Genomic DNA, 13,468 nt, shown 5'->3' with positions numbered 1-13,468 from the left:
ACTTCCGAGCTGAGAGTTACAAAAAAGGAGCCTCCCACTAGGATGACTTGCTGTGGAACTGATCATTTACTTGTCTGTACAAATGCACTCTCAGGAACATTCTTTATAGGCTAAGAGATACTGGCTATGCAAAACCATATCAAGCTTCCCTACAATTTCCCTTTGATTTCTGCTGCGTGAACACTACTTCTTAGAGGAGGAAAGCGTGAAAAGGAAAGTTGTCAGTAGAGTCTCTGCAGAGCTGTCCATCAGTGTAATAGTTCAGAATTCATACTTACTCAAAATTAAAACAATCAGCCACCAGAAAATATAATAATAACACTGAAGAGATAAATGGATATACCTATACTTTTTTTGATTAAATAAACCATGGAAATGCCTATATATTTTAAATTGCATATAGTTAAACAGTTAATAAACTAAACAACTTTAAATCACTGAAGCACAGGCTGTGCAGATGCTGTTAAAAATTAGAGAAAGTGGTTTGGGCTGTTTACTGGTATTAAATTCAGTGGGAAAAAATAATCTAGGTAAACATTTCACCAAAATCCTACTGTCACAAAACAGTTCAGTTTTTCAGTATCGCAGTTATCACAAAAATTTAAGTGTTTTATTTCTACATAGCAGCAGAGAAATACAGCTCTTTTGCTCCTTTTAATGAGCTGTCTACATTTTCAGATCTGTTCAACATCTGATACTGTATTTGATCTACCTGCTGCTAAGCTTGATATTCTTGATGGGATTTGGTCAAGGAGCATACCAAGTACACAAGACAAGGTTTACTTTTCAGGACACAGATGTCTGTAGTCAGCAGGGTTCACAGAAAAGCTCATGGAACTCACTTTCAAAATGTATTTAACAGTAACTGTATACCTCTCATATTAAAATAATATAGACTAGGGTTTCTTGCAAGGCATAATACTGTAAACAATACCATAAGCATGGCAAATACCAGATTCATTCAGAATTCCAGTATTATTGCAATAGAAAATTTTGAGTAGCTACATAATAGTATATATTTGCCTTGTGCAGACATTTGAATTTGCCATAATAGAAGGCTTGTATGTGCCAATTTTCAATTATTTGGAAAAAAAAAAAAATAACAGCAAGCCCCACATGCTCATAAAAGGCTATTTAATCAATAACAAAACAGTTCTTACTTTTTTTTTTCTTTTTGGTATACACAGGCCTGTATTATAATCCCTAGACTTGAATCATCCTTTCTTTTATAGGAAAGGCAATGAAGGGGTAAGAAAGTAACAGGACTTTTGAACAACAACGAAAAAAAAAATTTAAAAAAAAAAAGAATCTGGCAATTTGGCTCTACATATGAAGTGAAAAGAGGAATATCAGACATCTTCTGGATTTCTGCTTGTTTTTTGACTTTGTCTGTTTTCAGCAGAAAATGCCATTTCCACGGTGAACTCTAAAGCCCATCTTATCTGCTTAACCATATGACTTCTTTTGACTGATTATGGATGAGTTTTTTACATTGCTCTTATGTATAGTTACGGGTAGTTCTGTTACCTCACAGAGTAGAGGCTGTGTTAAAAATATTGCAAGCATTAAACACAACTTCACCACATGATTCATGGATTTGTATAACAGCCTTTGCCTTACAGCATGGGAGTCAACTGCTTACGTGCTCAGATTCAGTAAATCATTTTTGCCTACAAAGAAAAGCATTCCAATATCACGGTACAAGAAGTGCGTTCTTTTACCTTATAACTCTAGAACACAATCTAAAAGCAAATTATTATTTTAAACTTTAAATCAGCTCACTTTCCTTCATCTTTATTTATGTCAATAGGGATTCTGTCAAGCTTTTTATGGAGTCAGGATAAACCTACATGCCTCATAACATGTTAATTTTCAAATAATATCTTAGGATTTCTCATTCCTATCCAACCACTGATTTCCCCCAAACAACATTTATAACTCCCGATTTAGAAGACAAAATCATTTTATCTCCCACCTATAAATTCTGCCACTGTTCATATCTTCCGTGCTCATACTTATCAGCAAATTACCCTACATCTTATTGTTAGTCATACATAGTATAAAATAATTTTACCTTGATATTAAAGTAAAGATACAGTTGCAGAAAGCTAATGTTGCTGTCCTTAACCAACTGGGCTATACCCTGCCCAAGCAAGATTATCAAAATTTTCCATACTATGAAGAACAATCCAAGACAGTTTTTATTTCAATTGCACAAAACATGTTACTAATAAATAAGTCAGTTAAAGGATTTATATATACATCTTTGGAAAACAGGGGGGAAAAAAGCACAAAAAATGCAGAAACTCTAATTAGTATGTTAAAATATTATAAAACACTTAAAATATGCTGACACTGTCATGTTCATGTTTTCTAACATTAATGTTCCTTCAGGTTCTAGAAATAATTGTGATCTAATAGTACTATTTTCAAAATAAGTATGGGTGAAATTGGTGATAATTAAACCAATGTACTAAAAAAATAATTCTAAGTAGAGGGGGACTAGATATAATAAAACCTCATATAGTTTAAAATACTTGGCTTATTTTAGTACTTCAGTATGATTTTTGTTTTATGCACTACATGCACTACAATGGATGTAACACGTTCTTTTCAATCAGCTAGACAAAATAACAACATGCAATTTCTATTATTGCTTATCATATTACAATATATCCATTTACAGGTAATAAGATTAGATTCATTGCTATTTTCATTTTGTAGAACACTTTTCATTCAATCTTCTTATGTTAAAAAAGGGGGGGGTTGTAGAATTTCACCTTCATGAATAATAAAAAACAAATATTATCTTATCAGAAGCAACACATCCAAGCATGTTATATCCTATTTTGTTAATGTGACCAGAGAATATGAAAAGAGAATCTTACCTCAAACCAAAGATATGTGACTGTTCATAACTGAATAAGGAATGAATTTTAGCTTCTGAATTCAAAATAATAAGCCTGTCAATGATATCCTGCCAAAGAAAGACAAATGTAAAAAAACCCTCTGTATTTCACACAGATAACAGTTCTTTAAGGATGTTTACTATAAAATGAAACCTATTATTAAAAAATAAATATTTATTTTTTTTCTGTAATACGAGGTGCTTTCCACCAAATAAAGTCAATGGCAAGAAGAAACCATTGAGAAGGTTTAGAAAATAACTTAGTAATTAGATTTAAACAATCACTGAATATACAAAAAGATCCTGGCATGGCATGTATTTGAGTTCTTATTCAGTATTAAACCATGAGACAAATGCTAAACTGTTTTTTTGTTGTGTTTTTTTTTTGAAATGTTTGAAATGTGTATACATCTGATTTAATGAAAAGAACAGCAAATTCTTTAGTATAACACCCTCTCTAACACTGGTTCAGAACACGGCCACTTATTTTCAGAGGCCAGCATCCAAGGCCATCCATGACTAGGGTTGAATGTTGAGGATATCGTCTAATGTAATAGAGAGTTTTCTGAGTACTCAGACTCAACCATTATATGTTAATGTTAGATGAACACCCTCCTTTAACTGCCTATTTCCCTTCTGTTAACTACACAGTCTTGTGTGTCTAACTTGGACTTACACAACCCACTTTTGCACACTACTTAGGTGAGAAAACCCCATCCAAAATATATTTATCTGTAACTCTTCAGGGAAATTCAGGGAAGAAGGACTTGGGGGTTCTGGTGAATGAAAAGCTTGACATGAGCCAGCAGTGTGCACTTGCAGCCCAGAAGGCCAACTGCATCCTGGGCTGCATCAACACAGGAGTAATCAGAAGGGAGAGGGAGGGGATTGTCCCCCTCTGCTCTGCCCTTGTGAGGCCTCACTTGGAGTGCTGCATCCAGGTCTGGGGCCCCCAGCACAAGAAGGATGTGGGGTTGTTAGAATGGGTCCAAAGGAGGGCCACGAAGTTCATCAGAGGGTTGGAGCACCTCTCCTATGAAGAAATGCTGAGAGAGCTGAGGATGTTCAGCTTGGAGAAGACTCTGGGGTGGCCTAATTGCAGCTTTTCAATACTTAAAGAAAGGGTTAAAAAAAAGATGGAGTGCAACTTTTTTATCGGGCAGACAATGCCAGGTCAAGGGAGAATGGCTTTAAACTAAAAGTGGGAAGATTTAGATTAGAGGTTAAGAGGAAATTCTTCTCTCAGAGGGTGGTGAGGCACTGGAACAGGTTGCCCAGAGAGGTTGTGGATGCCCCATCCCTGAAGGTGCTCAAGACCATGTTGGGTGAGGCCCTGGGCAACCTCATCTAGTGGGTGGCATCCCTGCCCATGGCAGGGTTGTTGGAACTAGATGATCTTTAAGGTCCCTTCCAAGCCAAGTCGTTCTGTGAGTCTATGAATTTCAAACAATCGTATCAGTATTGCTATTTCTGGAAACCTAGAGAATTCCAGAAAACTGTTGGAAGTTCCACAAAAGCCAAAGTAACATACGCTTTCAAAAGCCATAAAAAAAAACATTACTTAAGATCTACCCCAGTTTGAAAACTCTGAAATATTTATCATCTTCAGCATACATCTCCCCTGCTTCCAGTACCTCAGAAAACTTTATGACTGAGCAGTAGTATCTATCAGTGGACATACCAACACTGAGTGGATTGAAAAAACAATGAAACTTTTCATACCATTCACTCTTGAAATCAACAAAACAGTGTTACAAAAAAAAAAAAACCTACAAGAATACTTTCCAAACATAATGTACACTATTATGACATACACAGTCTAAACAACAACTTAAACTATCACCAGTCCAGAGCTTACACTAAGCAAACACTTTAATGCAACAGCAATTCAAAGTGCTAGCTCATTAGCAAAGATCTAATTTTAACTGCCACTCAAGGTCACAGATTAAATTTGCCTGTGCTTCACAGATGAGAAAAAAAGAAATGGATTGTGGCTGGAAGAAGTAATACCAAATGATACTAACAGAATACTATTTTTCTTAAGACTAAAATATGCCTTGATCAGTAATTTTCCGGTTAGTGATTTTTTGTTTGCATGAATCATCTGTGCTATTAAGAAAGCCTGAGGTGCTTCTATTTTTATTTTTATTTTTGAATCCACAGTGTAATAAAGCAATATTATATAAATACAAATATAGGTGTTTTCCAGCATTTGCAAGCATGTATGCACACACAGAGATAACTAAGTATGTCACTTTTTGTGGAAAAACACATTCTCATACAAGCCAGTAAATAGGATATTTAAATTAGGCATCATTTTTTTTATTATCTTTAGGACTTCAAAATGAAAATTTTGGTTAACGTGAATTGATACGTGCATATACTGCCCTCATGCTGTATATAATACAAAATGCAGAAAATTTCAAAGGAGAAGAAATAACTTACTGTTTATTACAGTAATAATTTCTCAATAAAAATATCCTCATGTAACTATTATTTTTCTTTAAAATCTATAAAACTCTACTTACAATAATATCTGTAGGTACTTCACGGAGTGAATACTTTGGTTTATTTGGTATATCCTGTTTACTCAGGAGCTCAAGAACTGCAGGATAAGTGAGCAAGTTTATCAGAGACAGAAAAGACTAGAGAAAAAAAATAAAAAGGATGACAAAAGGTATTGTTAGTCAGCTAAGTATAACCAAATGTACGTTCAAAATTATTTACTTTAAATTTGTTCTTATCCTTCTTTGTAGGCTGGAATTGACATAGAGCTACCAAAATCACTGCAAACCTGGCAGGTGTATATACAATCAAAAAGATCAGTAGTCTCTGTGAAGTATGTACAAGCAATCAAATTTTATAAGTGGTGGCTTAGTAAAGTTGAACATTTTTCCAATGGAATAAATGAAATTTAATTCTGGAAATAACTTCAGAATTATTTTGAAAATCCTAACACTTGCACTACCATGCAATTCTAAATTTTAGAGACACAGCACACTCTAAAACACATTTTTCATAGAATCATAGAATATCCCGAGTTGGAAGGGACCCACAAGGATCATCGAGTCCAACTCCTGGCAACGCAAAAATATTTCTCCCTGATCTTACTACAGTAACTCAAGACTTGAACTGATAGCTAGTATTTTGAAAATTTCACTTCTGTCATGCCTATTTACTGTTATATCACCTTTAATGGAACCTTGGCATTGTGATCCACCATGTAACAGAAGAATTTTTTCAATTAACCATTATTTGACTAGCATATTACATCAGTTTTGCCCCATATGAGAGAAAGCAGGTATAGTTGCAATAAAAGACTAGTAAAAGTTATGTAACATAATATCTGAAATACAGTACTGTTTTTTTCCATGCCAGTAAAGAAGATTATTAATTAACTTCTCACCTTCTGACAGCTTTGGTCAATAGGGTCAACTGGAATAGATTTGGGTTGAGTTATCCTCACATCATCTTTTCCACACTCCAAAAGAGTCCATAATTCAGTTACAAGGGCCTTTATAAACCCTAAAACATTTTTTTTTTGTTTTAATCATGAGAATGGTAAGAACACCAGAAAAACAGTTTTCATATTAAAAAACATTTTACACCACAATTTTAACCCAGATTCTCAAAATTTTCTACATTGTGGACTAAAATTTCACAAGACAGACTGCCTGAGTCTTACTCTCTTCCTTCTATTCTCAATCCTTTGGTCAAATCACCTTTCTACAGCAATGTTCTTATATTCAGTTTTACAGTAGCAGTTCACAAAGAATATTGTACTACAGTAGGATGATATTTATATAAATTGCATGTTTCATGTAAATGAGCTGCTGATGTTTCTTAACAAGTTAACTTCTCAAGACTTAGCTAGCATTGGCTCTGGGTTTTATTGGTGAGTTATTGTAAATTTGTATATACGCACAGTTTATTGGTGAGTTATAGTACGAAAATGGTATAAAAACATACCATAATGACTGAAAAAATATTTTTAAGGGAAACACTACGAGCTGAATTTAAATAGTTTAGTAATAACAATAATATTTTTTTTAAAAAGGAAAAATAGCCATCTACATTTGAAATCTCCAAGTGTAAATTACAAACTTAATATAAACTTCACAGACATTACACAACCGGCTCTAAGGGCTGAAAATCAATGCTTATTATTTTTGATCTACCATTTTTCTTTGATGCTGAAGGCCGTAAGAAGCAAGACAACCTTAAATAGGACAGATGGATTTACTCAAGTAAGTCTGCTCCCTGCTCTCTGAAAAATACCAGAGGCATAAATAATAAACAAATAAAAATCATTTTCCTTGACTGGCAGAATTTCCCTGCCTTTGTAATAATCTTTCAGCCGAGCCACTTTAATTACACACCAACCATTTCTAGATACTCAAAGAGAATATATGCAACTTTTGTACCTCATTGAATTCCTTAGCAACTCAAGGATAGCTTTACATTATTGCTAAGATTCTAATTAACACAATGACTACCTAGACACCTGTGTGGTATTACAACAGTTAATTTCTCTGAACATGAATTCAAAAAAATCTCAATTCTGTCTCATTGTTGCACCAGAGCATAAACGACATTCAGGTCTATGAAGCTTCTCACTCTGAGCTGTCAGTAGCCATGGAAAAGTGCATATAAATTACAGAAATCAACACTTAATAATTCTGATCTGCCAATCAATAAGTACTTGCAAATTATTAACAGCTTTTTTATTATTATTATTATTTTTAACAGTCATAAATGCACAAACAGGAAATTTCTGGAAATCAAAAACAATGAAATAAAAATTTGTGTAATGTGGGGGGGGGAAAAAACCTTCATCAAGATAAGTGAATGACTTTGAAGTCTGAAAGAATAAATTTCCCTGAATAATAATAATAATAAAAAAAATAGGCATTTAAAGAGCCTTTGCTAATAATGCATAATTATTCCAGTCTGTTCATCTTTTTAATACCTTTCCCACCATTTTTTTCTACTGTGCAAGACAACAGCACATTCTTATAACACCCTTCTTAAAATTACCTGAACTCTGTAGAGCTACTGCACCTGTTGGTGTTGTTGCCAGTTGTGCAATAATCACTCCATTACCAAACTCTTCACATTTGTTTGTCTGTTAGTAACAAATATAAAAGCACAGATTTAGTATGGCAGAGGACATGAAACTCTTAAAAGATCTCTTAAATATTGATATTTCCTACACATGTTTATAGAATTTAATCCACTGTAATATTAGACTTGAACAGTTCACAGATCTTGTACAGACTTGCCAGGGTCAGATTCCAAACAAAACATCAAGTAAAGTATCTTACCAAAATTTAAATGCTAAATACTATGTTTGGGAGATGCAACATCAGCAAATAATAAAAACATTGGTATTATAATGTTCTTTGCACACTTTCAGTAGAATGTCCATAACATTTTTTCTCCTAAAATGCATATAAGCTGATTTTTGGTTACATGCTAACATTTTATCTAGATTTCAACAATGCCTACCAACAAGATTTCACTTTGAACTTCCCAGTAAAAAGTCATAAAAACTCATTATATATATGGCATTCTAAAGATGGTTAACATCCAACAAAATTAAATCTATGGGACACTAACATCAAATATCATTATCTACATTTAAAATTAATTTTCTGTGCAGTATAAATGACAAAAGTGCTTCTGGATTTATTTTCTTATTATTTTCTTTCTTCTTTATTTTATTGTAACCATTAAAGGAAAGAAATACTGTAACTGCTCTGTAACGCTTACCTGGAGTTTTTTTGATAAACTGTTGGACATAAAGCTCACACAGTCATTCATGGCCCCTGTACTATGAAGCAGAAAAAGTCCTTTCGGTGTGGCAGAAAAATTTAACAAGGCATCTAGCAAAGTTTCTTCCCATAATAAACTGTAAGAATAGCAAAATAATCGTTACATATATGTATAAAAATAAATCATGTGAAAAAAAAATTATAAATTAACTTTAAAAAGCAAAAGGTTTCATTCACCTGACTACATGTAGGCTATGTTATCTTTAAAAAAATAATAATAATAATAATGTGCAAACATCCAAACTCATCCTGGCAGAAGGATTAGGTTACATGGTAAGGAAGGAACACAGAACAGACAGATGATGCAACAGGGAACTGAGAAGACCTGTGTCATCCATACATGTACCTATGATTTACCAAGTCTTTTAAGGCATTAATGTCGCAGTTGCAAAGTGGCAAAACTGGCAGAGAATTTACACTGATGTAAAAACACTTTGAGGAACTAATAAAAACCCATGTTTGACGAGAGAAAGACTCCTGCTAGAAAATTAGTACAGAATTATGAAAATAAGGTGCAATATATACAACAGTTTCTTTTTTTTTAAGAGCAGTAATACTTTCTACCAACATGGCAGGGAGAACAGCAATTACAATAAGCAAGTATGATGATGCCTTCTGCCCTATAAAATATTCTGTCCCCCCAAAATAAAAGTGAATTAATTCCATGACCTTTGACAAGGTACTACTGACCACTTCAGGCATCACTAGACTCATATGATTCTGCTTCCCTAAAAGCACTTGCTTAGTGGATTCTCACTTCTAGTTCTCATTTCCCTCTTTTGATTCCTATCACTAAGAATCCTATCCTTGTGCAGCAAGCAGCTTTTCTCATAGCAGTCAACCACTACCCCAAACTTTAATCACTTCTGCAGAATCCTTGCCATGTTGTGTTCTGAAGCAAAAATTTCACCCAGAAATATATCAGTTTCTCTCGTTCTGTAATGAAATCGAAAATCTAGATGATAGAAGGAAATTGTAGCTTATGCCAATGGTACTGATTAGTGATAGCCTCCTCAGTAAGAGCTCTGCATCTCTGAATTTCTTTTTACCACTAGTTTGGAATTGCCATCCAGTTCACATGCCACCACTACAGGCTTGAGTCAAAACTGTTGTGGTATGTTTGCAAATTATACATGAAATCTATGTTAAAGTATAATCAAAAATCTGCTTAAATAACTGGGACTGCACTAACACGAACATAAATCTCGATTTTAAGGCTCACAGGTCTGTATGCTTCCAGATAAGAAATATACAGGTATGCATATATACCTGAATATAAGGGACGTTAAATTTCAATATAAAAGAAAGGATGTCTTCGTCTTAACATGTAAGATGGCCTACATTCTGACTTTCAGCCAGAATGTAGGCAATCTTGCTATGTAGTATTATGAAGGTGTAGATACCATTCAGCAGAAGAGTTTTAAATTAATATCCCATCAGACCCACTCAAATGAGACTCGTGCTAAGATGACCTAGCTCCTGGCAAAAGCCCTAAAAAATGCAGGGTTATAAAATGTTGAATTGTGAATAAAATAGCAGTGTCCATTCATGCTTGTGCACATGCATAAATTAAGCATCAACACTTACACATTTTTTGACTCTAGACTTATTGACGAAGTAGAGTCTGTATCGGTTACAGGAGTGGGTACTCTTTCTGAAAGCAAGCTCATCTGTGAAATTAAAATAATAATAATAATAATAGTAATAAACAACCCTTCTTACTGTTTGTTTATTTACACCATTTTTAAGCTCCAGATCTTGCTATTGTTTTACTTAAAAAAAAAAAAAACAGTGATCAGATTCTGAGTCTAGCCTTTGGTATGGAATATATCATTCTACTACATTTTTTATTCCAGGAAAGCTCATTTTCCACATTTAACTCAGGCATAAACATTTTAAAGCTATTACTTTTTTTTTTTAAAGTTTTTATTCTTTAATTTTTGAAATTTTTAAAAAATGTATTTTTAATCATATTTTTTTAGCCAAAATTTTCATGCAAAAACTAAAAAAACAAGAACAACATTTTAATTCTACTTTTGCCACAGGTAATGGAAATAACAGCCTCTGGAACCAATGACTCAATGCCAAATTTATTAAGCAATTCTGCCAATTTTTATTTTATTTATAATATTCCTTTTATTTATAATATTTATATATTTTATGTATTTATATACATTATTTATAATATTAATTTTATTTATAATATTATTTTATTTATATGATTTATGTATATAGCTATGAATATACATAAAGCTACAGAGAGATAAAGATTTTATATATGTGTGTGTGTGCATGCACACATAAAAACATATTTGATGGTGTTTTAATTAAAAAGATGTTTTAAAATAACTTAAAAGGACCATATTTTAAAATAACTTAAAAGGACCATATTATACTATTCTAATGTAAGTGAGCAGTTGTTAATTTCAGTGAACATAGTAAAGTTACCCTCTTATAAATGTGATCTAAGACATTCACAAAAGATTCCTGAATTAAACTAATTAGTTACCTTGGCCCTGTTAAGTTTCCCTTTTATCATCATCTGTACAAAAATGCCAGCTTCTCCCTCAGAATTCCAGCAAGATCTGCCATGTAAGACAGGTGGAAGTAAATCTTTGTAACTAATGCTTGGATATAATATTTTATTTTTATTTTATTCATGGTCCACCATTTCTGATAAACAATAAATGGTAGAATATTTTAAACTGCAGATGTTTTGAAATTGAACAACAGAAAAATACTTTAAAAAAAAAATCAAGATGGCAGAGTTGAAAACATGACTTCACTGTCCTAAACTGTTGATTCCTGAAGCCCTGATTCCCCTTGACCTCCAAAGCAATATGAAGAAATAGAATTTTGTCAGTTAAATGTTTCATGATTCAATTCCACACACTCATGCTATTTATCCTTTATGTGTCAAAACAATTTGTCTAAATGATGTTATATATCATAATAAAATCTTTTGATGTGCAAAGTTTTTTTTTGTGTATGTGTAGATGCTATGGTACTCTAGAGCAAATAAATGGAAATACCCATCAAAAGCATATGACAGTCTGACTGATAAACATTATACAGAGCAACAAGTTAGTTCAAGTAAGACTGACTATTTACATACCACGAAAGCACGAAAAGATTGACAGATTTTTAAGTTATGTGAATTACAGCATGATTAAATTGAACTAAACTCCAGAGTTCTCAATGCAAGGAAGAACATTTCAAAACCAACATTTTCTGATGGGAAATAGAGTTTACTGTGATATAATTACGGTTGTAATGTTTTACTTTCAATCAAGATTTATGCTTTTGTGATAATACTTGTATACGAAAGTAGTGAAAAATATCCACAGGGTAACGATTCAAGTTTTCTCTCATGCTTTATCTTTCTGATATTTTCTGCCTTAGTTTACATTGTGACTATGTTTCTAAGCATTATAAAAGCATACAGCATTTGACAAGTAGAACAGATGTTCCATTTTGTTTCCCTTGCATTCAATCTCTCTCCTGATTCCTTGACTTCAAAAAAAAGCTTTAGTATTTTAAACATTTTTTTTTCCAGCTTGGTCTGATCCTTCTCCTCTAAGAAAGTATTTTACAAACACTGGAGAGGGAAAAAAAAAATAAAAGTTTCAATTTTTCAGAATAAAGTAGTGTAGCACAGCTTGTCTTTCCACAAAGAGTTCTAGTATCTGTAGTTTAAATATATTGTTTCAGTTTTGCTGGAAGCCAAAATTGAAGTTTTATACACTATCCTTATCTAAATATTGACAATGTAATTTTAATGATTCCAACCTTTGTTTGAATTTTACTTCACTGTGAACTTTTTGAAAACTGCTCTTGCAGCATCTGCTGCCATTTTTCCATATTAACAATAACAATAATTGATAAGAAATTTCACACTGCACATAGGAACTCTGCTATAGGAACAATGAAAATAGAAAAGTTTATTGAATAAAGCAAGGATCTACATATCTTGTTCAGTAAATTTATAATAGAAAGCAAAATTGGCAGAACTGTTGGACCCAATTTCTCTCAGACAGAAAAAACACTAGACTAGCATCAGACAGAAGTTAAAGTGCAATCTCTATACTTCATAAGATATCCATGTACAAGTATGACAAGAACACCTGCTTGCACATCTCATTATGGTCTCTAGAGAATATATCAATGGCATCTAAGCATTTAAGTCCAATATTTGTAATCGCCTTTTTTCTTTGTATCTTCCACCAAACCTAACCAGAAATTATTCCTAACACACAATCTAAACCTCCCCTGGTGCAGCTTGAGACCATTTCTTCATGTCCTATCACTTGTCACCTCAGAAAGGCGATGGATATCCTCCTCACTGCAACGTTCTTTCAGGTAGTTGTAGAGAGTGTTAAGGTCTCCCCTCAGCCCCCTCCAGACTAAACAACCCCAATGCCTTTAGTCATTCTTCATAACTCTTGTTTTCTCGTACCTTCACCAGCTTCATCACTCTTCTCTGGATATGCCTGAGCAGCTCTATTAATATACTTCTCCTAGTGAGGGGCCCAAAACTGAACACAGTATTTGAGGTGCAGTCTCAACAGTGTTGCATACAAGGAGACAATTGTTTCCAGAGTCCTGCTGGCCACACTATTTCTGATGCAGGCCATGGTGCAATCGCCTTCTTGCCCACCTGGGCACACTGCTGGCTCATGTTTAACCAGCTGCTGACCAGCCACTCTTCTGGCCTATACCACTGCAT

The 13,468-nt window shown here is 33.5% G+C and overlaps 1 protein-coding gene across 9 annotated transcripts in view; it reads right to left on the bottom strand.

Annotated features, from left to right (window-relative positions):
• TBC1D32 (TBC1 domain family member 32) overlaps positions 1-13,468 on the bottom strand; it is a gene marked incomplete at its 5' end in the record, with an annotated part of 86,578 nt that overhangs the window by 49,625 nt on the left and 23,485 nt on the right. For 8 of the 9 annotated variants that reach the window (XR_013949716.1, XR_013949717.1, XM_080588370.1 and 5 more), the window contains 6 exons: positions 2,889-2,977; positions 5,437-5,553; positions 6,315-6,433; positions 7,946-8,033; positions 8,681-8,819; positions 10,330-10,412. Coding sequence is in view for 7 of the 9 variants with exons in the window: in XM_080588370.1 (XP_080444496.1) it covers positions 2,889-2,977; positions 5,437-5,553; positions 6,315-6,433; positions 7,946-8,033; positions 8,681-8,819; positions 10,330-10,412 (635 nt within the window). The remainder of the gene's footprint in view (positions 1-2,888; positions 2,978-5,436; positions 5,554-6,314; positions 6,434-7,945; positions 8,034-8,680; positions 8,820-10,329; positions 10,413-13,468) is intronic. The other variant, XM_080588373.1, reaches the window with a different exon arrangement.

The sequence above is a fragment of the Anser brachyrhynchus genome, assembly GCF_964034855.1.
Source record: "Anser brachyrhynchus genome assembly, chromosome: 3".
Classification (NCBI taxonomy): Eukaryota; Metazoa; Chordata; class Aves; order Anseriformes; family Anatidae; genus Anser; species Anser brachyrhynchus.
The sequence above is the reverse complement of the archived record's forward strand: the minus strand, read 5'-3'. Positions and strand labels throughout refer to the sequence as shown.